This window comes from Dipteris shenzhenensis, chromosome 24 (genome assembly GCF_047967505.1).
Source record: "Dipteris shenzhenensis isolate YYH24624 ecotype China chromosome 24, Dip_SZ_1.0, whole genome shotgun sequence".
NCBI lineage: Eukaryota > Viridiplantae > Streptophyta > Polypodiopsida > Gleicheniales > Dipteridaceae > Dipteris > Dipteris shenzhenensis.
The window spans coordinates 19,765,885-19,791,776 of record NC_141619.1 but is presented as its reverse complement, the minus strand read 5'-3'; the positions used below and the strand labels follow the sequence as shown (position 1 = coordinate 19,791,776).

Below are 25,892 nucleotides of genomic sequence, written 5' to 3'. Positions count from 1 at the left end.
AGCCTCCTCATGGTTTGGAGGCGGCTCCGTCTCAGTCTCATTCAGTCCCAGCCCAGCTGTCAAGAGGAGATCGATCGCCAGCCGCTCGTCTAGAATGGGCAGGTCAGAGACGCCGAGGGCCTTCAGTTGGGGGAGAGATCACATATCAGGTGGGACGGCTGGATGAGGGGGCCAGCCCGGTCCCTTCGAGTTTGGAGGGATACGTACAGACATCTGGAGATGACCGATCTTGCAGACGCAGCTGGAGGTGCACGCGGAGTCCAGGCGAGACGCACGGAGATCGACGATGCGATCCCAGCCGCTTGGTTGGCTCCACCTGAGCCTCAGGTCCTCATGCCTGGAGACATCCGCTAGCTGGGACAGTTCACCCCCCGTGGCATCCCACTGGTGGTCGCAGGACGTTTGGATGACTCCTCTATCGCCTTCTTCGCGGTCTCAGGGGATGGACGACTCAGGAGAGAGGATGCGCTCATCGACCCCCTACTCCCGTGGCAGAGGGTTAGGGTCGTAGGCCTTCTGGGGAAGGTCTGGCGTACCGACCCTAGTATCGAGCAGGACCAGTTGCAGCTTTGGCGTCTTTGGCTCTGGGAGGGGCGGGCCTTGTCAGAGCTTGAGTGGGACCCAGGAGAGTGGTGGTGGCCAGAGATTGTGACAGGACAGGGGCCGACTTCCTTCTTCGCTTACAGCACGACTCTGGGCAGGCGAGTTCTCGGGAGGATGCAGAGCCGCCCCCCCACCCAGCGACCTAGCTGGTACGCACAGGGTATTTCCAGGTTCTTTTTGTAGGCATTCTGGAAGGCCTTGTGGGAGAGCTGGCGGCCGCGGAAGATCTCATACTTCCTGTGGCTTCTTGCCCACAAAGGTCTTCCAGTGGGGAGCTGGTTGAGGCAGATAGGCCAGGACGGTTGCTGTCAGATTTGCCATGCGGATGAGGAGTCACCAAAACACTGCCTGTGGAGCTGCACGCGCGCCCAGGAAGTGTGGAGGTGGACTTTCGGGCTTCTTACTCACGCAGCACCAGAGCTAGGAGTGATCACTTGGGGCGCGTTCTGTTGGTGCAGCACCGCACCTGGTCTTCATCACTTGTTCGAGGCATGCCAGCAGGACCCCACTTTCCTTATCACACAGGGGACGTGGGGGCCGCTCGAGGGTATCCCACAGCACCTAGCAGAGGCTGATACAGGATTTCGGGAGAGGCAGCCAGTCTGGGAGATTATCAGCAGCATTACAGGATGGCACATCTGGACCTCGCGCTGCGCGCAGATCCTCGGTGGCACCTCCTTATCGACTGCCCAGATCATGGCGGAGATTTGGAGTGAGATTATTCATACCCTCAGAGGCCAGTGGGACCAGATTCAGGGAGACTCCCGGGCTGGTCAGGAGAAGCGGAGACGCTTCCTCCAGGCTTGGGACACACAGAGCCTCTTCTTCGAGCAGACTACGCAGGGCCTTCGGTGGCACTAGTCACCACCCCGATGGCTGTTCATTCACACTCAGCATATCCCTCCGTGAGAGTATGATTTATTATGCTACCTTTTAGGGCTGCGTCCGGTTTGTGAACGCAACCCGTCAGCTACAAGCTGACCTCTTGTATCTTGTTCTCGAAGTAATATAATTAGCACTGTTTTTTCGGCAAAAATAAAGGTGTTGAAAGAGCCAGAGTCAACTTGGACCACGCTACTACTTCGAAATATCAGCAGAGTCAAGCTTCGCATGTGCAAACACTAGCAACTCATCCCGATGGGTACTGTTCTTTTTGGCACAGAAGAATGTGTCACTAAAGGATCGGATCTTTGGAAGGGTATGTGGACAGCTTGGGAATCGACGAGACATTACATTAGATGAAAGGGGTTCTCAAGAAAGACGGGCACCTTCTGTGCAAAGGACTCAATTCGGTTTTCTCTTATCTAGCCAAACGCAGTTTTATGAGAGGAGACTATCAAAGATGCTCTGAGACTCAACAAAAAAGGAATTCGTGTTTGGGAGAACATGTGGAACAGAGAGCAAGGGGATTGACTGGATAATAGAACACAAACGGCCAGCTTTACACTTACCAGATTTGATTTGTTGCTACTACAGAAGAGACAGGCTGTGAACTAGGGATACTCATCCGTGGATGGGCGGAAGACTGCAACCTTCCACCAGAGAATTTATCGAAGGAGACGGATTCTGCCAACGGTGCTTCAGAGAGCTCGAAGACATTCCTCACCTCTTCTTCAACTGTAGCTTCTCTAGATCTCTATGGCATATTGTGTACAAACATCTCACCTTTTTTTCATTCAATTACACGTATCTATTGTTGGGAGACACCCCAAGTAGAGCTCCATCAAATTGGAATGTTATTCGTAGCTCTGCGATTTGGACCATTTGGGCTCAAAGGTGCAATAAAGTTTATAACAACGTTCATGTGGACGCTAATGAGATTTTACTGAATCTATGGATGAACAAAGAAACGAGGAGATAACCTTTAGAAGATCAAACAACTCCATCTACAAGTGTAAGAGTGCTTCAAAGACAAAGCTATACTACTGGCACAAATGTAGTCCTTCGTGGACAAGGAGACACTAGTGGATAAGATGCCCAATCGTGCACTTCAACAACTGCTGCAAGCAGATGCCTTTCAAACACCCACAGCTAATATGCCCCCCATCTCTTCTCGGTTGCTCTCCGTGGCTTCTTCAACCTCTCCTACTTCAACTCCAGTTCTGCCTGATGATTTGTTGTGCAAGTCCCCCCGCCACAACTCACAATCCTATATCCCCACCTACTGCTCAGCAAAATTTCAAAAGACACGTGTCAAGGTCCGATCCATCAAGTGCCACTTGCAAGGTTCAACATGAAGAGACAACTTGCCCTGAACCTATTTCTAAATGCAGGACAAAGAACACTTGCCCCTATCCTTTCATCTCAAGTACAATTGTTCTCAAGGTTACCTCACACTTCGTGCCAAAAGAGGAGCTTCCGAAAGATGCAACATGAATTTCCCCAACTACTCAATTTTCCCTCCTACTTCTATCCTGCTACAGGTTTACCGCTTCGGGTGTTTCTAATACACTGCTCCCATAACAGATGTTTCGCTTCTTCAATAGTTTCCCTGATGCAATTTTCCAACTACAATGGTGTTGTTAGTACTTCATCTGTTATGCTTCCGTTTTTTAGTAATTAGACAGGGCTACAAGATATCTTGTTAATTATACCATCTTTTGTATTTCCCAAGGGTATGCTCCAAGAATTTGTATGACTTGACAATTTGATATTATTAATATAAACCCTCATTTTCTAAACAAAAGATTCTTGGCGATAAAACACTCGACATTCATGTCTTTGATTTCGACTAGGCCCAATACTCAATCATGACTTGGTGATGGGACTTTTTCTTGGGAATCATTAGTGGCCGAATGAAGATCTTTCGGGTGTTGGTACTTGCGCATCTTCCTTGGGTGTTCATAGTCATATGGGAGCTCACCAATTTGTTGAGCTAGGCCTATAACTTAATGACTAGGTTTGATTCCTCAACCCACTCAATCTACAACTTCAACATCGACAACTACTAACACAAGGAGTAGCATACTTGGACAAGGGCAAAGATGTCTTTGATACTTATCAAGTTGCCTTGCTTAAGCTTCAACATATGTCATGGTAGTTCTCAACACCTGCTTGCAACTAAAGATCTCTTCAACACATCTTTGATGCTTTACTCAACGGTGTCAACATCGGATCATGATCCAATTATTTAAGCTTCATGATTGCCAATTTTAGTGAGCGTCGTGGATTTGGTTCTTCAATTTGAATTCTCATCGATTTCCCCTCCCTTTCCCCTTTCTGCCTCTCTCCCACGCACTCTATCACTCACCTCCCTTGCTCACCTCTACACCTTCCCGCTATGTAAAAACACATCAAAGGTGAATGGTTAATATTGAGCAAATCTATTACCTACAACAAGAGATTAGAGAGCTCAAGCTTCAGCTTGCAACCCTTGGGAGAAAAATGCATAATATGGAAAGTAGTGGAACGGAGGAAATTATTGCAAAGGCAATACATAAATGTAATGCACTTGTCTCCGCGGTTCAAGACATGATCACCACTAACGTGAGCTCAATCAAAATAGATGTTGACACCATTAACAAAGTCAATAGAGCTGACCTTTATGTGGAAGTAAAAGACCAAGAAGCTAGATCACAGAATAAGACGATCTTATGCATTGTGGGACTGAAAGAAGGCCGCCTTCATGATGATGAGGACAAAAGCATTGAGGACATAATCATATGCCTTAAGAAGGAAGTGCCGCAAGTCGAATGGGATGAAAATGATATCCGCAATGTCTGTCAAAATGGCACACAAGCATAGATCTACTGCAGAGGAAAGGTAGAAATTTCAATATTATCAGACAAACACATAAGTTGAAGGGTACAAAGATTTGGATATCTGAGGAGCTCACTCCGATCCAACTCAAAAAAGGAAACAGTGAACTCACCAAGGGAAAGGAAGCACACAAGGCAAGCAAATGGGCGGTTTATCGAGATGGGCAAGCATTGATTGGGACTTAAATCCAAACCCAAAGACTCTCAATCTTAAACTGATGTTATAAACGCCACTTTATGATAGTGTTAGAATGTAGCTACGCCCTATAATAACTCAGGAGGAGTTGGCCTTGTGCACTCCCTCAATTCTCTAGCTATCCCCTCCCTTGCACTCTCTCTCTCTCTCTCTCTCTCTCTCTCTCTCTCTAGTGCAAGTGAGAAAAAGCGTCTCCCTCCCTTTCCCTCTGTGTCTCTCTCCCACGCACTCTCTCCCTCCCCTCCCTTACACTCCCCCCCTCCCTTCTCTCTCTCTTTCTCTCTCTCTCTCTCTTTCTCTCTCACTCTCTCCCTCCCCTCCCTTACACCCCCCCCCCCCTTCTCTCTCTCTCTCTCTCTCTCTCTCTCTCTCTCTCTCTCTCTACCCCCCCCCCTTTCCAACTGTGCAAGTGAGAAAGAACATCTCCCTCTCTCTCTCTCTCTCTCTCTCTCTCTCTCTCTCTCTCTCTCTCGTGTGTGTGTGCGCACGCACATGTGCACCAGACAGGTTTCTAACTTTTGCGTCTGATACATCACGTGTGCAAGCTTGGCTTTGGCCTCATATATATATATGAATAAATGCAGACACATACCCATACTTTTCTTGTTAAGTGAAACCCATTAGGCATTATATTACATAGAACAGACCCATGAACAGGGACACCCAGTTGCAAAGCATCAGAAGATGTCATTATACACATAAACATAGACATACACACACACACACACACACACACACACATATAGAGAGAGAGAGAGAGAGAGACTTTTGTATCAACTGCAAGTGCCTCGAGGCAATTTCAACCTCCACTTAGAAATTATATCGAACTGAAATGGTTACTGACACCTAAACACAAACTTACAGAAAGGAAACAGATTGATATATAATCTGGTAAAACCTATACGGAACATCAAGTTAAACGCACCTGTCCTCTCTCTTAGGTGATACAACATTCAGTAGACATCTCCGTACATTTGCACTGGCTGTGACTATAATGATCTACATTCAAGTCCAAGTCTGTTCATAACTATCTAAGCATTTTTCTGTCACATGCAAGTGCATACAAGCTCCATAATCCTAGCCTTAAATTTTAACTGCAACTCTCACAAATGATGGTTACTTGTATGCACTTACATAAGAGATCAAATTTATCACCAGATTCCACAAACAAAGATGAGTTGCTGACCTGCTTGGCTACCACTGATTATCCCACTGGTTTCTCATAGGAATTTCAGATGCACCAAGTCCCTGCAGGGACCCAAAAGGTGTATGCTGCATGAATTCCGAATGGAGCTGGGCATGCACAAGTGGTTGTTGACTAGTGAGCCGCTGAGTTGTAGACTGGCAAGGTTGTTGTGAATGCTGGAGAAATGATTGGTTCAACGGCACACTTTGACTGCCAGAATTTGCATTGTGACCATTAGAAGCACCCACTTGCCCAGTCACTAACTTCAACCTTTGAACTTCCTCCTTCAAAGCATCATTGAGCGCTGTAACAGAAATTATCAGAATTGCAAGGATACCAACATAAGCACGATGCAAAATATGCAGACACCAGCAGTTGAGAAGCACGCAAAGGGAAGGGGGGAATATGCGTGTGTGTGTGTGTGTGTTGGGGGGGGGCAGTTATATCGCCTACAGCCACATAACAGAAACTAGTAGCCATTAAAAACACCATGCAGAATGTGAAAATAAAAATTTTGGGTGCAGGGGGAGCAAGTCGGCATCTAGATGAATCCATCTAATTATACCTTTGTAAGACTAGAATATATCCAATCATACAAATTTAGATTTTTTGTTGTTTTTAAGTCCAAAAATCTACACAGAAAATAAAAAGAGAAAACGAAAGAGAAGAAAAAAGAGGAAACAAAAGGAAGACATATTTAGCAAGCAAAGCAACACTTATGTCGTCATCAGCGCCCAAGCATATGCAGATATACTGGGTATCTAATTAGCTGATTCAACCAGTCAGATCAGCAGTAGTAGCATGGAGCCAAGCAAACACATGGCAACTGCTATCAGAAGCCATACAGCCATGTGGGCCCCACATGTTGCCACAACATCGCAAGTTGGGCACACCAGTTGCCAGGCCAACAGATCAGGCCTGGTACACAACAACAGGGACAAATGCACTTGCGGCCTACCATGGCAGTCGGCTGATTGCCACATCAGCAAAGGCGGCAGGAAGAAGATCCAGTCAGGTCAGGCCTCTTCTGGGTCGTCCTACAAGTTGCCAGGTCAACCAGCAGGTCAGTCAACCTCCAAGGGGAACCTCCACCTATATAAGGGCTCCTTCTCCTCGGTCTACAGCATCTCTCAGCCTCAGCATCACAATCCAGCAGCCCCTCCTCATATGGGTGCTCAGGTATGGGTCAATGACACTTGTAGATACGGGAGGTCTGCACAAGGGAGATGCCAGAATGCTCTTTGATAATGATGCAGTGGTCAAGAAAGCAGTTTGCATGTGCATCTCAGCCTGATGTACAAATTTCCTGGACCTTTCATCTAGAATATAGTATCAAGATCTTGGATGTTAAAATGATTCAAATGTCAACTATGCATACATTGCCATTTGCAGCCTTGTCGATGGTAGGAGACGAGGAGCACTCCAGCCCCGTTCACTCCACCATTGCAGGATCAGTTGTACTCGTTCAGCCTTTTGGCATTCTATTACAGTGCATTGGGCCAGTTGAACCCAATGCACTCTTGCACAATCACTGCATGCAAGCACGTGTTCTTTTTTCTTCCAGTTCACTTTAAGCTTCTGATCAAGTGAGATAGTCCTCTGGGCTAGGGTGAGAGTAGGTTAGCTCACGTACCTGTTACAATTCGTGCTCACAAAAAGCTCAAATTGACTTTTGGCATTCTATTACAGTAAATGAGCTTTAGTGGGGCCAGTTGCACCCAATGCACTCTTGCACAATCACTCACATGCATGCAAGCACGTGTTCATTCTCTTCAAGTTCACTTTATGCTTCTGATCAAGTGAGATAGTCCCCTGGACTAGGGTGAGAGTAGTTTAGCAGACCATGAGTACCATAGGGGTCAAACAGGGTTGTCCCTTATCACCAACCCTGTTTGGCCTCTACATCGATGAGCTTGAGACTTTCATGGGGACTTCCGGAGGGACCGGTTGCTCACTTGCCAAGATCATCATCAAGATTCTTCTTTATGCAGATGGCGTGGCACTCTTGTCGTCCACACCCGAGGGGCTCCAACGACACCTGGATGCACTGCAGGCTTTTTGTCTATCCCATGATTTGGAGGTCAACCTTGGCAAGACCAAGGTCATGATCTTTAACACCTCTCAAGCAAACATGCAACGGAAGCAGCTCACTTTCGGTGGGTCACAGTTGAGAAATATCCTCATACACTTACTTGGGGTCATCTTCTCCAGCCCGATCATCACAATGAGACCAGCAATGCAAGCCAAATTGAGTAGGGGATACGCCTCACTGGCTCGGCTCGAGAGACAGTGCTTCCACTCCCACTTCCAGGACCCTCGCACCAAGGCTCTTCTCTTCAACTCCTTGGTCCGACCAGCCGGTATGTATGGCAGCCCTTGTTGGGGACCTGACATGTCAGAGATAGAGTGGACACGGATGGAGCGCCTGCAGATCCTCATGCTCTCACGGATGATCCGAGGGAAACCATCTGTACCACATCACATCATTCAGGCCGAGTTTGATGCGTCTCCACTCCAGCTAGATGCATCTTTTCAGACCATCACATATCTACACCGGGTTAGATCATATGGGGACTGCACATCAAGGAGACAGAGGTTGCCATGGTTGGCTCTCGATTCCTCCATGAGTTTGGCAGCAGAGGGAGACAAGCGATGCTGGTATGCACGGACTCACAGATGGTTTGTGAGACTAGGGTTTCACATCGATAGGATACCTCCTTTTCAGTACAATTTAGATGTCCCTCCGGTACTCCCACCCACCATCCCGATCGGGCCACACACCAACCAAGTCATTCAAGAGGATCTCCTGCAGCTACACACCTTTAGGACCTGGTTGGAGCCAAGGGAGCTTCCAGTGAAGCTGAGTTTCTACAGAGATTACTGTCTTCGTATTTCAAAGAAGGGATTCATCACACCACCAGGGTACACTGAGCTTTATATGCCTCAGACAATTTCGGGTATCATCACACCACCTCCGCATAGAGTGGCACAGCAGAGGGGATCCCTAGGGAGCATCGCATATGCATATTGTGCGATTGTCAGGAGGTTGAGTCGGAGGAGCATTTTATTTTCAGGTGCCCAATGTACTTTACCACTGTCTCTTCAGAGATGGCTCTGGGCTCCTTTTCAGATTCCTCGCCTACCCAGATCAGAGATGCCTCGAGGCCTTCATTCACAAGGGGGTCCGACACAAAGAGTACCTACTCAGGGGACGACGGGGATTGGCCACACCATCAAACACCTCTCAGAACAGGATCACACAGTTCTTTCCATCGAGTGACATTGATCGTCCAGTCTCTAGCCGCAGACGTGACAGAGACCTTGACCCGACGACATAGCACAACACACAAGACATCGAGGAGACACACAAATCACTCTGGGGGACCTCCCGTCATTGTTTAGACCCGGTATATGTCCCACGGGAGTCACAAAGGCTCTGGTTTTGCGTCGAGCCTCCTCCAAGAGACCGAGACGCACGGCACCCCTTGACGGACGCCAGCGTCCCATCATCGGCTATGCACCAACCAAGGCGACATGACATACGGAGGATTCCGCTCCGCTCCAGTCTTTTTTCTTTTCATTGTAACACCCAGATGTATTTGATTATGTATGATCAGACTTAGGATTCAGCACGGGTGATGATGCTCGTTTTAGTAGCTCCACCCTTACTGTGATTTGTATTAGGTTTTCTTTCAGTCTCATAGACCCATCTATCTTCCGAAGACTCTAATAGCCCACCGGAGATACTACAGTGCGGGTCTCAATTTCTGATTCAGGTCCAAACTCTCAACTCCTCTATATGCAGATGATGTGGTTCTTTTTGCTTATGACTCAGATTCCATGCATCAACTACTACAGACACTTCAGGACTTTTGCAATGAAAGTGGGCTGCAAGTTAATGTCACCAAAACCAAAATGATGGCAGTATGCACCACTCAACCTGAACAACTTGTTATCAGCTTTGCGGGATCCACGACACGAGATTCATATGGACAAGCTTCCTCCCTTTTAGTACAATACAGATGCACCCCCTGAGTCGATCCCACGAGATGAGATTAACTAGTATCATACGGTTAGATCTCCTCCAACTATACATCTTGGATTTGGAAGGAAGATCAGGAGCTCCCTACCAAGACCCAGTTCTACCACGACCACTTCATGAGAGTCTCAAAGGAGGGATTCATCATCAGACCCAAGTATCTCAAGGACAGAGGAGTCTCACTTGCACTAAGGATTGCCATTGCACAGATGCGGGTGTCATCCCATCAGCTGAAGATTGAGATGGGGAGAGCAACATGTATGCCCAAAGAACATCAGATCTACATGCTATGCACACTGGGAGTGATTGAGTGTCACCATTTGAGACATCTCCTAAGAAAATAAAGAGTAATCTTTATTAGAATTGACTTCGGTCAAAGAATGGTGAAGTTGGTTAGCCAAGAATAAATTTAAATTCTATTGTTTTTACTTTTGCCTTGCATTGGTAAAAAAGAGAACTATGGGGACGCCCACAAGGGACTAGAAATAGTCCAAGAACTAGAATGCATGCATTAGTCTAATCTTTAATGGGTAAAGTGTTGGTTTTTGTTTGTGGCAATGTGTAGGACCAAGAGGAGTGCAAAAAGGCCCCAAAATCAAGGGAAAAGTGCAAAAAGCAGGTCCTACAAGGCAAAAAGCACCAAGATGTGGGCCCCTACTTTTTTTCTCTCTGACATAAAGCGTTTCACTTTATAAATTTTGGAAAATTTACGTCTTTAAAATGACCCCAATGAGGACAAATGCCACTGGGGGGTACGAATATTTCATGACTCTCATTGATGACTTCATCAGATATTTCGGCTTAGAAAAAATCTAAAAGCTAGCCCCAACTTGTTAGAAAGCTCTTACTTTCGTGTTGGAGTCTTAAGTCTATAAAAGAAGAGCCTCAGAGCTCTAAAACACATATATTGTACTCAGTCCATGCTCTTGTGAGAGCCAGTTGTACAAAGCCTTATTCCATTACAATAAAGACCTTCAAGGGGTCCAGCCCTTATTTCTGGACCCTAGTGCTATGTTTTGCTCTATCCCTTCTCTCCCAACAATCTATCTTATTGGCGATTCGATTTCCACAACTTCAGCATGTTTCCCGATGAATGTACAGAATTTCCAGCGCCAAGCATCTTACCTCGGGTACTACGATTTGCTCCAAAGGAGTCCCGCTTTAATTGCGAACTGTTCCACAGTGCCAAAGTGAATTGCGATTTTCATCTGACTTGGATTTCATTGAGATAGAGGAGCATTTTCTTTGCACCTGCCCAGCCTACTATGAGATCCGGGAAGGATACCACTATCTCTCTCAGGATGGGAGCGGCTTCAGTCCACTGTCACGATTGATCCACTTCCATTCGACAGCGAACAGGGAACTCAATTTGGTGCTGAGCTCCAGCACACTGACGCATGCTCTCAGTGCAAGAGATGTCATGTTCTTCATTGCTTCAGTGGGAGTTGGACACCTATTCAGCACACAAGCAACTACAGATACTACTCGTGTGAAAACACCTGGCATTCCCATGTTTTTTATCATAGATCTGGATGCCTCAATAAGGTGCATATTATTGCTCTATCTGACAACCCATTCTTATGAGGAGCGTATGCAGTACTGAAATTTACAGTACTTAATGCCATGTTAGCTGGAAAAAAACTCCTAGCTCTTGTACCCAGCTCTTGTAATGATGCCTAAGATTTTCAACTTTTGCTAATTCTAGCTTCTCCTTTGGCTGAAACAATTGAAATATTATTGGCAGAGAAAGTCCCTCGAGATAATTTTGGATCCTAGTTTAGTCACAAGAGATTTCTAGTAAGGGTTAAAGCGTTTCCGTTGTCTTCAATCACGGACTTATGGTATCACGCTACCTTAGGACGTTTGACTGCATATGCAGTTTTACCACCTTTTGAAGGTAATCAAGCTATGAGGTATATACTGCCGCTGCTCCAGCTCCGAATGAAGTTTCAACTCCCGTCCCTGTTCTGCTGCTGCTGTGAACTTGCCGAAATCTCTGCAATCCTTTCTCAACAGCTCTCGTAATTTGTGATGTTGCTCCTGATGCTTTGAGCGTACCAAAACCTTCTCAGCCACGCAAAGGCTGCAGACTAATTTCAATTCCTCGTGAGCAGTTGATAATGCCACTCACAATCATCAAACAGGAACCACCAAGTGTGATTCCGAATCAAATTATCACTAGAACCAAAACAAACTACACTGAGCCAAAGCTCTTCTGCAATGAGCATAAGCTCATGAAACCACCCACACAATGGATGGCGCCCTGAACAAGAACTGAAAATGAGGCCAAAGCTCATGAAATCTTTGATCAACTGCCCTCTACCTCATGAGACGAGCAAGCAGATGCCTTGAACCGAGGCTGCCTTCCCCTCTTATAGATGGCCAGCTGCTAGTTGCTTTTCACGTGCTTTACTTTCCATCCCTTGCTTTTTCATGCAAAAATCCTTGCCATCGATTGGCTCCTTTCATCCCCCAATGAGAGCCATCCTTTCTTGTCTTCCTTATGGCCCACTCACTTCACTACTCTTTTTTTGTAAGCGCACAGTCTTCACTTAGTTCACCATTTGTCTCATGTGCCGATGCAAGATCCAAGGTCCACATCCAACTCCAATGGCCATCCAATCATCTCATCGGTGACAAGGTTTTCCTCATCATTTCCTGCAATCAGGGTTCTCTATACAAGCAACATTTATTCATAAAATATATATACAATACAAAATTTCATCTCAAAAAAATAGGAAAGGTTACTGTCGTGCTATTCAATAGATACCATCTCCCTCTATCCGTGCGAGCTACATGTGAGCCTATCAGCACTAGTTTCTCCTAAACCTGAGTGCTCTTATCTATGATCTACATAGCATTTTCATCTGATACAAAAAGATCTCAGTCGCACAAAAAAAGCCCATCAGCGTCTCCTTTTCCGGTTATAGCATGTAGAATATACGATCCAACGCATTCTCATGGATTGGATCTTTATGGGATGTCAAGGATTCTACACTTGAAGAAAGCAGGGACGCAACTAAAAAGATTCTAGCTTCTCCTTTGGCTGGAACAATTGAAATATTCTTGGGAGAGAAAGTCCATCGAGATAATTATGGATCCTAGTTTAGTCACAAGAGATTTCTAGTAAGGGTTAAAGCGTTTGTGTCTCCTTTTCCAGTTATAGCATGTAGAATATACGATCCAACGCATTCTCATGGATTGGATTTTTATGGGATGTCAAGATCACTTGAAGAAAGACCCACTGACGAAATGCAGGCCCCAAGATTTTTATCAGAGAAGCAGGGACGCAACTATAGGCTAGCATGTTAGGTTGTTTCACACATTCAAGATGTCAACTTTCAAAAGGATTAGCGTACAGATCTCCCTGATTTGACTAAGTCAAGGATTTGCTTGATCAACTGGATGCAATCAGCTGAAGGGTCCATGACAAGAAGTGGTTTAGGTGGCTATGAATAGTTTATGACCATCATATGAGACGTTTGTGACATCTAGATTTAGAAAGTAATAATCAGTTAAGAGAGAACCTACCGATGAAAACTACAACATTTCATGAAATATTCCTGCATGTTGAAAATCACTTAGGGGATCTCATTATACTTCACCAAAGACTTCAAAAAATTTGACCTCACCATCACAAAGTTGTGCTTGCTGCTCCATGTTCTTTAGACGCACTTTCAGCTCACTGTTCTCTGTTGTAAGACCCATAGTATCCCTCTGCACCACAAAGGAGAAATACAATTTGTAAGGACTTGAAACTATAAAGAATGGTAAGATTCTCTCCCCTCCCCCCCCCTCTCTCTCTCTCTCTCTCTCTCTCTCTCGCCCTGCCTCCCTCAGCCCACCAGCCTCTCCCCACCACCAACCCTGCTGCTTCCTTGCCACCATTTGGAGCTGAAGCGCCCCCTGGAGCTGCTGCATCTGTCACGATCTACTGCGCCACCCGCCCTTGCTGCCACAAACTGTTGCGCCTTCCCTTGGAGCTGCCGCATAACAGCCACTGCCTCTGCCTACAGGTCTTGATGCTGTCATGGCACCCTATACTGCGGTTGCAGCACTTGTAGACCTGTCACGGCACCGGCTAGACCCTGGCTGCCTTGTCTGCCCCGCATAGGCCCCCTTAGGCTTGCTGGGCTGCGGGGCTACTGCTGAGAACAGCCTTAGGCTGGTCTAGGACCTACCCATTGATTGCACAACACGGACCTTTACCTACAAGATGCTCCCAGGCATTCCAGCACCTCTTGCACCTGGCAACTATGTGTGGGAGCTCCTATTTCAAGAAGCTGCTTGGAAAGACATCCTGGCTGCTTGCTTCACAGCTGGACCTTCATCTGAATACTGGGCAGTCCGTAAGAGCCCCCTTCAGTCCACCAAGTCATTGGGTTATCTCCACTCAACTAATGCAAGGTATAGAGGGCTGTACACCTTTCCCCCCTCCATAAATCTTCAGTAAGAAAATTCTTTCTGTCAAGCCGAAAAAAGAGAGAAGGCAGCAGGAGAAAGAGGCAATGGCGAAAGGGGTTAAAGGGGATAAGGAGAAAGAAAGGAGGAGGAGAAGAAGCAACAGAAACAACTCATGATCGACCATGTGAATAAGCGCAGCAACATTGATAGCACCGCCACGCAGAAGGCAACCAACAAATCCTCTGTTAAAACAGCTTCAAACCCCACATCATCCTCTGCGTCAGCCTCTTGTCTCAGGATCACCTTCATCATCCTCTGCACCATCTTTGGACGTGACAGCACCACTATCCCTGGGTGTGGCAGTGTCAGGTGCAGCGCCAGATTTTGCAGCATCATAAGTGTTTGGATCAAGGTGAGCTCTGTTAGAATCGACCAACAGGGGGCACGCAAAGCAAAAGACTGATAGAATAGCCCAAGAGCTCACACAGTGTGTCTGGGGAGTGGAATCACAAACTTCTTTAACTTATGTGCATCAAATAGATGTGCAGACTAGTAAATAGACAATGATCCAGCCAGATATAGAAAACACCGAAACAATATATTTCCGTCCAAGCCTATGGACACAGTACAAAAGAGATAGATCCAAAGTCCCACCAGAGCGTGGTCCTTTGATCTTACCACAAGGTACTTCTACTATCTGCCGGATATCTCTAGAACACTGAGCCCGCGTGCTCCACCTCGAGCTTAGTAGGCTCTCCGACCAGAAGATCTCTCCACCTTGCTGTCAGCAAACCAGCCTAGGTGGGCTGCCAATGAGTGTACTAAGTCTGCAGTCCTTCTGCCTTAGTTCACCTCCAGGTTGAGGCCCAACTGTGGCTACTGGTGCTGCTGCTTTCTGCTCCTCAAAAGGCTGCTCCAAAGATGTATGAGGGCACAAGGCCCTCCCTTTTATAGGCCTACAGGGCTGGCCAACGAACCGACCCAGCAGGCCTAAAATGGCCGACCTGCTGGTCGGTCATCCTGCCTCCTCTGGCCTATATAATGTGCCCCTTCTGGGGCTCAAAACAAGGGCCTCTTGGCGGCACCTGGCCCTTACTTTCCTGCAGGTCTGAGCCCACTTGGTCTGCCCTAATCTGACCTGGTTTGCTGGCTCCAGCCAGCCCAACCAGTCAGCCAATAGCCGACCCATGCTGCGGCTCTAAGCCGCCACTGCACCATCTGCCAGAGCATGTTGCAGGCCTTCAGCCTGCCCACACACCTTGACAAACTCCTCACCACATAGCCGCCTGTACCCGGGATAACCCCGCCATCTTGCTGCTCATCAGAATCCTCTTGCGAGGGCGGATCCAAGGCATGCTGCCCCCGCCATCTCCCCTGCACAAAGGCGCCATCTGATGCAGCCTCTGGAGCTCCAGGTACTTGATCTATTTCTCTCTGATCTCTGCCCCCATGGCAGCCATCTTGCTGCCCATGTGGCCATCCCTCAAGACCCAGGTCCACCTCCCCCATGCTCTCCTCATATGGGACTTACAGATGGGGAGGTGACCTTTCCAACAAGCTCTCCTCATATGGGGCTTACAGATGGAGAGGTGACAGATGGGGAGGTGCCTTTCCAACCAGCTCCTCTTAGCCCCGACTCCCTCATCTCTGTCACCCTTACCCCTGACTCAGCCACCCTTCCCCTCCACACCCACATTCCAGTTGTCACTAGGTCCAACCACGCCCACATTCCAGTTGTCCCAAAACCATTTTCCACTCTCACCTCCAATCATCCAGCCCCATTCAAATTTCACACCACACCCATGGTCACAAGAGCCCATCAGACTCCTGGGACCATGTCTGTTAGATTCTATAACTTGTGTGTCAACTCGCGATTTGCATGCAGTAGACGATTCAGGCCATTTTTATTTTTTTCAAAGAAAGGAACCTTCTATTAATGCTTGAAAGATTTCATACAAGACAATAGATGATTCAAACCATTATACAATGTAGCTCAGAAAGAATGATTTGCAACCTTAGTAGAAGAGATAGTTGAAAAATTCATAGAAGAGCTGATGGATGCGCACACAGAGAGCACTTGTTTCTCCAAACACCAAGACCCTTTATTGAATCAAAATGACCGAGACAGAGCCTCACCTCTACTGAGTTTTTCGGCTTACAATAGAAGACCAGACAACACTAAGGACCCTATGGACACAGCTGCTCCAACCTACTACGACTTCAGCAAGGAAAGCTTGCGAATACAAAAACAACTCTCATGAAAATTGACACGGACAAGCACGAGCTCGATAGTGCCTCTGCGCATATATAGCAGCTAAGCATACAACCGATGTAGACCACCATACTAAAACATTTTCATAAACAATTGGATTTGCATCTGTACCAAGCAGGTGCACAGAACTAATACCAGAATCCTATATTTCCATACGAATCAAAAAGGAAAGAAAAACAATGGAGTACTTGTGAGCACTGCACTGCCTTGGATAGTACTCATAAGCTAGCTGCAATGTGAACACTGGAAGTAGAAAGACCAAACACTGAGATGAGCCTACAATAGTTCTTATTGCTACAATTGTTAGTATGTATAAAAATCATTGTCATTGCAATTGTTGTTGTTGAATGACCATTGTTGTTGTTGTGTTGTCATGATCATTGTCATTAACCTATAGATTGTTTGAATATAGCTCAATGTACAGTATTTTTTGTGGACTATTTAGCATTGGAATACTCAATCATGACGTTTTAGACCTCTTAGTCAACACATCATAACTAAGATGACTCAATGGTTTACAGATGGATTGTTTTAACCAATCTAAATAGCATGAGGTTCATAGTTGCAAGTGCCTTCTCCAAGCTAAGTGTCCCTAGTCATTCCTCTTATGCTTTGGAGTTCTTGAGCTTTAGATGAGTTCAAAGAACTCCTATGGTTCGAAGAATTCAGACTGTCAAACTTGCTAGCCATTGATTACATTAATTCAATTTTAGCTCCTTATCCCGTTGATTTTTAAAAAAAAAAAAAGAAAAGTCCACCAGGAATTATGTACTTCACCACATCAGATAGCTGAGACGTCATAGGGATAAGCTGCAATGTGGGCTCGTAGATGATGAGCTTATGAACCAGCTTCCAAAGTATGTGTCTTTGTAATAGGCACCGAGACAAACCCCCACAAAAAAAACTGACTGGGCATGGATCACACAGACTCAAAGAGAGACAAAAAACTACACAGCCCAAAACAGACTTAACTTAGAATTGAACTTCCCCCCAAAACTCAGAAAACAGTCAGCCTCAGAATACTATGAACCCACAGCCCACACTCCTAAGCTTCCATCAAGGACAACAGCACGTAACTCTACCCAAAGCTGCAGTCAACGACCCAAGAGTGAAAGGGACTGGCAAATCACGTCGCATCAACCATCTCTGCATTACAAATCCACTTCCAGCGTATGTATTCTTCTCCTGCCCACAGAGTACTCCACGCTAATACTTCACGTCGCTAACAGTCCTTCAAATGATTTAAACCAGCCCATACATTCCTCGTATCAGCTCACGTGCAAATGACGATGGTCCTGCCTGTAAGGTAACCTTGCTCAGCCAACTACGAACAGATTGCTATCTCTAGAGATCTTCAGCGCCAAGGTCTCCTCAGCATCACCTGGCACCCACCTGTGGCCAAAAGCCTCACTATTTCCAGCTTTGAAGCAACTGAGTGCTCACACCACAACTAGCCAACCCGTGCGCACATTGCAGCACACCCTTACTTACACACAACCTCCGTCCAAGGACCTCCAGCCAGCAGAAATGACGCCACCGCCATATAGCTCCTTCCAAAGCAAACTGCCCGCATAGTCATCCTCCTCAAATCCAGCAACTCCCAATAAGAGCAATAGCCAGTGCTCTCCACGCTAGTCTACTACAGCTCGTCGCTCATCTCCACCTTCACGACTTCTCTCATGCTCATAGAGCTTATGGAGCTCACGCCTCTTCAAGGTCCTTCAGCCTGTGTAGTAGCGACACCTTCCCGAAAGCTCCCAGTACCTACCTCTCTCTTGCTCATGGGGCACTCGTGGATCTCTGGTCTTCACGGTTCCCTTCCCCTCCACTACGAGCCTCCTTGCTCTATCAAGAAGAGTCCCCCCGTCTCCTTATCCCTACGCAATCCTTCTTCTCTGTTCACAGAGCTCCTTCCTGTGATCCTTCAGCTCGTACAGTGGCGACCCCATCTCTCGTCCAAGAGCCTCCTGCCCCCTCTTATCGAGTCGCATCGAATCCTCTTTCCTCCATAGGCAACCATGGACCTCCCCTTTCAGCAACCATCAGAAGTTTCTCCTTCAACCTCACGTAGCCAAAATTCATGCATGCCTTTTTTATTATAGCCACGTCATCACCTTATTTTCCACCACCCTTCCTTCAAACTTTATACCAAGGCCCTTAATGCTCAAATCATTGACTATGTGCACATAAATGCATGCCACCAGCATTTAGTGCCATATTGCCCACACTACCACATATGGTGAACACCATCCTGACACAATGGATTTACAAGACAACCACGACAAAAAAATGCTCATGCCTTCATACAAAAAGGACTCGGGACAACCATGAAAGGCGTATGTTATCCCACAACAAAACCCCGTCACACTCTGAAAAGCCCTTTGACATGGACACCATAACATATCAAATTCATGTAACATGCAAGTGCACATTGACTCAAGAAAATATTAAAAAACCCTTCATGACTTGACTTTACATGACCCCAAAAACATTTCGCTTGATCACACACTAGACACCCTTGCTCTGGAAGTCTGGTACAACCACATTGCATTTCATCATTTCCCATGAAATCCCTGCAAAACATACTTTATTGTCTCAAAAAACATTACATCAGTCCATCATGCTTGTGAAAAAAAAATCCACAAATGCCAAAAGCCCACACCTACCCTAGATGTGTACAACTATGTGCCTACCCACAGCTATTTACACTGCTCAAAAACTTGATACAGATTTTGTCCTATCATTTTGCCCATCCCCAAGTCTGCAGATATTCATGTCTTGCACATAGAGGTATATAAGATTTGTATTTCTTTAGAGATATCCTCATCCATGAGGTCTTCCAGCTTGTCTAGTTTTATCACAGTAAGTCCACAGCCGCCTCACACTCATGATCCTATGAAAGTATTTCTTTAGTCTGAAGCCATTGACTCTATTATGCTGCTGACCATCCAAATCCTCAAGTTGATATGATCCATTTTTCAATTTCTTCGTCACACGAAAAGGTCCATCCCATTTGGTCACAAATTTCTTCTTGAAGGTAGAATCCAGACTACTGTTGTATCTCAAAACTAGATCACCCTCCCCGATTTTCTTATCCCTGAACTTCCTGTTTGCTCTCTTTTGATTCTCCTCTTGAATTAAAGCATAATGTTCCACCCCCTTTTGTCTGTCTAGTTGTGCTTCCTGAAGATCCAATAACCGGTTCTAGAAAGTAGAATTTGAATCCTCGTTTATCTTCATTAACATCTGTAATGCAGGAATTTCTACTTCCAAGGGTAATAGAGCTTCTTTCCCGTAAACAAGATGAAATGGTGAAAACTGGGTGCCTTCTTTTACTGCAACTCTGTAAGCCCATAAAGCCCAGTGCAAGGCAAGATCTCACTCCTTCTCATAGGTTCTCATAATCTTTCCCATGATATTAGTACACACACCATTAAATTTTTCATTCATCCCATTACATTGAGGGTAATAGGGACTTGCATATCTATGTTTAATCTTCAGCTTACATATAATAAATCCATCAGTTCACTCCTGAAACCTGAACCTCTATCAGAAAGCAACTCCAGTGGCACACCAAATCTACAGCAAATATCCTCATACACAAATTTACATACAGATTTTGCATTGACAGCCCGTACTGCTCGTGCTTCAGCCCATCTCGTCAAATAATCCACAGCTGTCAGCATATAACAATTTCCCCTGGCTGTCATGGGTAGAGGACCGATGGCATCTATTCCCCATTTCTCAAAAATATTATAAGCAAGCATGATATTTCTGAGTTCTGGATGTAAGATCCTCTACTCATTTGCTGACACTGTAGGCATGACCTGCACCAATGTCTTATGTCTCTCTAGAGGGATGGCCACACATATCCTTCTATAAGTATTTTCCTTATTTGGGCTGCATTAAATCCTCGATAACCTCAAACCTATCCACCTCTTCCTCACCGAACCCTGCTGCCCCCACAAAATCCACCTGTGAATCCTCATCTACCAAATCCACCAATGCTATTGTTCCTTCATCACTTTCTGAAGTCACCCAACTCTCATCCTCACTGCTGGTTTCACTTCTCTCTTCCTCTTCACTTGCTGAATCTGAAACTTCAGCCCTGCTTACCATATTAAAATTCAATTTCTTCCCATTCGTATGTACAGAAAAGATTCCTTTCTGCCAATTCTGAATTGCACCTACCTTCCTCAACCACGGCCTTCCAAGAATCAAAGGATAGGCTCCCAACCCCGCAGGCATCACATGACAATCCACTCGACATGAAACACTGAATGCCTCAACCTCCAGACCAGGTACTATCCCTAAAGTCTTCACCTTGGAGTGGTTTGCCATTCTGATGTGATAACTAGAGGAGCGGGATATCTTCAGTCCTAATCTTTCCACACAAGCCTGGGTATTCACACAAATCTGTGCACCTCCATCTATATAGACCTCTCCAAAACCCTTTCCTTTATGCCAGTGATTATTCAGGTGCTTGGCACACGGGGGTGTTGGAATATGGGCCAACCCCCTTGTGTGGTGTGGAAAAAATCATGCACAATTGACATGAGTACAAAGGGGCAGCCTAGTTCCATAAGCACGCATAAGATTGGAAGCCTAAGATATAAGAAATGTGGAAGACCCTCCAGAATGAACTGTTTTGGAGTTGATAAACTTATGAGTACTACCACAGTCCACTAATATCAACATACCTCTCAGTGATACATCTCCCTTCAATGCTTCCTTTAAGCCTTAGAGTTTCTGCTCCTTTTGAGCACATGAGAGCCTCTTTGCATATTGAATAAGCCTCTGCTTGGGTGTCCCTAAGAAGTGAGCCATTATCCGTGGCTGAATTCCAGTTATTAACAGAAGAAGAGCAACCCAAAGCTGCAACCTGACATCTAAAATAAACCACAAAACATGAAGTAATAACAGTGTGATAGAAGACCTTAGTTGTAACATGTTGTTGAAATCTCCGCAAATCAGGTTCACGTAGAATGGAGTCTACATGGGAGTGAACAAAATACTACAACACCCGTGCCCATAGTCACCACAAATTTTGTTTCGGTTACTGTGCTAGTCTACCATGAAGATATCTTTATTGAGTATCTCCAATATGCAGAGTCAATTACACCCAGAGTGCTGCATTATGACCTTTGAAAAATTCAAAGTAAAAGTTAATGACAATCCTAACCCAAAAGGCCGTACCATTCAGGCCCAATGCATAACTTTTATGCCATTAGCCCAAGATTTGTCTTGGATCTACTGCTTACACTCCCATGACATAGATACAATAAAACACAGATTCACCTCAGTCAGCACATGTGAAGGTACATATGAAACGCTTACACATCTATGTCAGGAATTGCACCAGATTGCACTTTGAAAACACATAATATTCAATCACATTGAAGCACAAAGTCCGTGTGATCAACAGAAATCCCACAAAATGGTGCGAGGCCTTGACAAAATTAAAACCGCAAACGAAAAGGGACTAGTTACATATCACAAGACCATAAGAAGTAAGTTTGGCACTGAGTAACAATTTAACAGCAGCAGCATCTCTATATAATATCATACTAGGATAAAGAATGTTGTCTAGCCTAAAACCATTGAATCATCAAATTATTACACATTCACCATCATAATGGACCACAGAGATCAGCCCATAACAGCACTTGTGCATGGTAGGATTTACATACAGCTATTCACAATATTCTCTCTCAGAACTGTGAAACATGCAAAAACGTTCTTCATTATCCTAGATCAATGTCTCTCTAGTTTGATTTGTTAATAAGCAGAAATGCTCACAACATAATATAGCATATTCTACTGTCAACATGGTTGACTGCCATGTTGACAAAACCGAAACCTACTGTTTTCATCTGCAAACGCAACTCACCTATAGAAAGATCCTATGCGCTATCACGACAAAGAGATTCAAATCTTTCGATGAACGGGATGGGCAGACTGAACTAAGGTTTATCAATGGAGCATCCAGCCTACAAAGGAACCCTTTAAAATGACAGTACACCAGTGCAACTTGCTTCGTGAAATAAGGACGCTACACCGCTCGAGTGAGTCACCCAGTTTGCCTTACCTGCAGCATAGTGAGTTGAGCTGAGAGAGTGGTTGCCTCCGTTTGCAATGTCTGCACTTTATGCTCCAGCTCCGATATGTATCGTGTCTTGCGTTCCTTAGACCGAGCAGCCGATTGCCTGTTTGCCAGGATCCTGCAAGAGTTGCAAGCGTTGGAGGCCAACACAGACAGACAAGTCAAACTAAAAAAAGCGAGAAAAGGCGTGAAAAATGCTGAAAACACACGCTAACAAACCTTTTAGCTCGCTTGGGGTCCATCAGAGCAAGCTCTGCCAATTTGTCTGCCGCCATGGCCTTCTTGGTCTCGAGAGAATCAAGATCGAGGGAGCTAGAGCCGTCCATGGAGTTGCTGTGATGATGGCGAGGTCTTGGTGCATCCGAAGGTCCATAGCTGCCCTTGGACGCTCCTACTCCCCTTCGCCCATCTTTATGTCCGGCCAGCACTCCGTCCATTGACAAGCTACGGGAATGATGCACGTTTGGGGTGCCGGTTCCCGTTCGGACTCCAGTGTAGGATGAAGTACCCACAAGGTCCCCGTCGAGATTGGAGAACAAATCCTCCACAACGTCGTCGGGAAGTTCAGGAATGTCCGCGTTAACGTCGCGATCAAACAAGAGTTCATCGGGCAAGCGATACGATATCTCAGATTGAGCTCGTCTGTGTGCTCCTCGACGCGGTGGAGCTTCAGGCATTTGGTTCAAGTCTGAGCTGAATTGGTGTTGAAGTCTGGCAGGTCCATTCCCACTGGGGGGGCAAGGGGAGCTAACGGCCTCTTGCATGGAGACCTCCATAGACATGGAGCTTGCGGTTCTCTCGGAAATGTCCGACAGGGAGGGGGAAGAGTCCCTCTTGGTAAGGGTGAAGGCATTGGCAGTCGAGGGGTAGCCGACATACCTCGATTGATGAAATTGCGACTGCGAAGGATGAGGAGGATTTCCTCTGTGATTGCCATTCTGAGCTGAATTTTTCGTCGACGATGCGATGTCCATCTGAAGGCGTTCCACAAAAGCTTCGTATCCATCCCCTAGACCCTCCATTTTCCTCGCCGGAGCTTGCAGAAATCCCCCGACGCAACGCCGGACCAAGCTTCCACTCCTTTCCTGCTTCCTCTCCCAGGAAATCCGCACAAGCTTCCACTCCTTTCTTCCTTCCTTTCCCCGGAAAATCCACAGATTTGTGCGCTCCTGGCGATTCGAACAAGCCTCCAAATGCGGTGCCCCTGCTGAGAAAATGCAGCGAAGTAGTGACGGGAACCCGTTCACGTCCCCGTGGCTGCGATATCGTCGAGAGACCTCGCCAATATCAGCGAGATCGGCAAGAAACTCCTACCTGGGAGAGGCAAGACGGCGATGGGAGCCGCGAGAGCGAAGATGCCAAGCGGGGAAGGGCTGGATTCGGCGAGAAGGCTGGGGAGTTAAATGGGAGCAGGAATCGGAGGCAATGCGAGGCAAAAATCAGAGGTTTGAAAGCTGGGAGGAGCTAAGGATGAAGCTGGAGAGGCGAAGGAGAGGAAGAAGAAGAAGAAGACGCCATGGAAACTGAAGCTGAGGAAGAAGCCATGGAAGCTGAGGTGAGGTTGCTGCATCAGAAAGACAAGCTTAGAAAAAATGAAGATGAAGAAGAAGAAGAAGAAGAAGAAGAAGCGATAGTTTTGTAACATCTTATATGAATCAAATAATAAAGGCGTCTTTTAAAAGAAGCTCACAAGAAGAAGATGATGCCTTGATTTTAGTCTCATTTAGTCTCACTTGACAAGATAAAGCCAGCCTCCCCAAGAAAAGCCCCACCTCATACCCTCCCCAGTGGCTGCCCCCCTCTCAGGAAAGGAAATCTGTGTTGTCTGTCATCAGCACAAGCCATCGGCCATAGTTGGCCATAGATGTTTTCGGGGGGGGGGTTTGTGTTTTTTTCAATTCCCTTGGAGCATGCTCAGGGGATTCACATGTTCGCCCACATGAGCAACTGCCTCCGTTTCGATTCCCCTTGAGAAGGGAAACATGCTGTCTGTCTGATAGCACGAGCGTGCTTTTCGCATTTGGCCATGGGATGTGTGTGTGTGTGTGTGTGTGTGTGTGTCTATGTCTGGGTGTGGGTGTGGGTGTTTCAACTTGCCTGAGAGAATGAAACCTGCTCCAAGGGGAAACTTGCTACTTGTCACTGTAGGTTAGGGCGGCATGCCCCTCATAGCTCGCCATGGGGGGGGGGGGGGGGGGGGCTTAGGGGGGGAGGGGTATGGGATAAAATAAAGCCCCCTTCGATCTTCATTTTTTAGTCTCTTCTTCTCACCTCCCTTGCTTCGAACTTGTCCTCCCCCTCAAATGAAGGGAATAGTCGGGCACTTTACAAACCAAGCGCCCATCCATATGCAAAAAGGGTGTGGGTTATCGTCTTGGCCATGCATTATTAGTGGATATAGTGCATAAAAGGGCAACACCCATGCAACCAAGCATCCCCCTATCCTCAACCCATCTGATGCGCTCATGATTGGGAACTGAGTCTGCCTATTTCGTTGCTTTTTATGATTGCCTCTTTAAAAAATGTACTTGGTGTCCACGCAATGTGTAACCGGACAACACTGCCCACCCCTTCTCTCATGGGGGTGGGCACGAGGTGGTGTGCGCGCACCCTAATTCTCATTGTTGCCAATTGCTCAAACGTGAACACCCAAGGCGTGGTTGCTATCCCTATTCAATATGACCCCCTAGCACTCACAAAAAAATGGTTGAGTACCTCTCCAACATGAGAGAGAGAGAGAGAGAGAGAGAGAGAGAGAGAGAGAGTCTTGATTCCTTCTATCATTGCCTCATGTAGTTAGCACGAAAAGGCCTTCAGTAATCATCATCATAATACAAGAATAGAGGAGAAAGATGATCCAATCTCCCGCCACTAACACAATCCCTCACTCAAGAAAAGGCCTTCAGATATCATCATCACATAATAAGAGAGGAGGAACATGACCCAACCTGCCCCCACAAACACCATCCCTCACTCCCTAGAAAGCTTTGAAGTGCTTTTTAGGCACTAAACACCCTTGCCCTCATGTGGCACTCCAATCTACAAAACCTATGGTGAGGTCATATGTTCAACTCTTGGCGTGTGCTACCTATGAATGCATCTTTGAATTTCCTAGTTGAATTCGCCTCCCAATTGATAACTTAGCGAGCCCAAAGGAAGGCTCCTATCTCTATCCTCAATTTAAAAGAATCTTATGGAGCACAAACTTAGAAATTGTCTCAAGGTGTTCATACTCCTCAAGATCCAAAAGCGAGAGAAATTAACAAGCATTCTCATGACATTTGTCCTCTCCCTCAAAGACCTAAAGTCTTGATGAGCATGCAAAAAAGGC

The 25,892-nt window shown here is 46.2% G+C and overlaps 1 protein-coding gene across 1 annotated transcript; it reads right to left on the bottom strand.

Moving 5' to 3' along the window:
• Window positions 1–5,378: 5,378 nt before the first annotated feature.
• LOC147886338 (transcription factor RF2b-like) lies at window positions 5,379–24,217 on the bottom strand. Its single transcript, XM_087395770.1, has 4 exons — window positions 22,781–24,217; window positions 22,547–22,679; window positions 13,415–13,499; window positions 5,379–6,047 (listed from the first exon to the last, which is right to left on the bottom strand). The coding sequence occupies exons 1-4, from the start codon at window positions 23,581–23,583 to the stop codon at window positions 5,752–5,754; spliced, it is 1,317 nt and encodes a 438-aa protein (XP_087251896.1). The 5' UTR covers window positions 23,584–24,217; the 3' UTR covers window positions 5,379–5,751.
• Between the last annotated feature and the right edge of the window lie 1,675 nt (window positions 24,218–25,892).

Excerpts from the sequence above, each read along its gene's own strand:
- LOC147886338 (XM_087395770.1), bottom strand. The coding sequence starts at position 23,583 with ATGGAGGGTCTAGGGGATGGATACGAAGCTTTTGTGGAACGCCTTCAG. Across the intron at positions 22,680-22,780 it reads GACCCCAAGCGAGCTAAAAG|GATCCTGGCAAACAGGCAAT; the intron begins GTTTGTTAGCGT and ends CAACTCTTGCAG. Across the intron at positions 13,500-22,546 it reads CTCAACTCACTATGCTGCAG|AGGGATACTATGGGTCTTAC; the intron begins GTAAGGCAAACT and ends TTTGTGGTGCAG.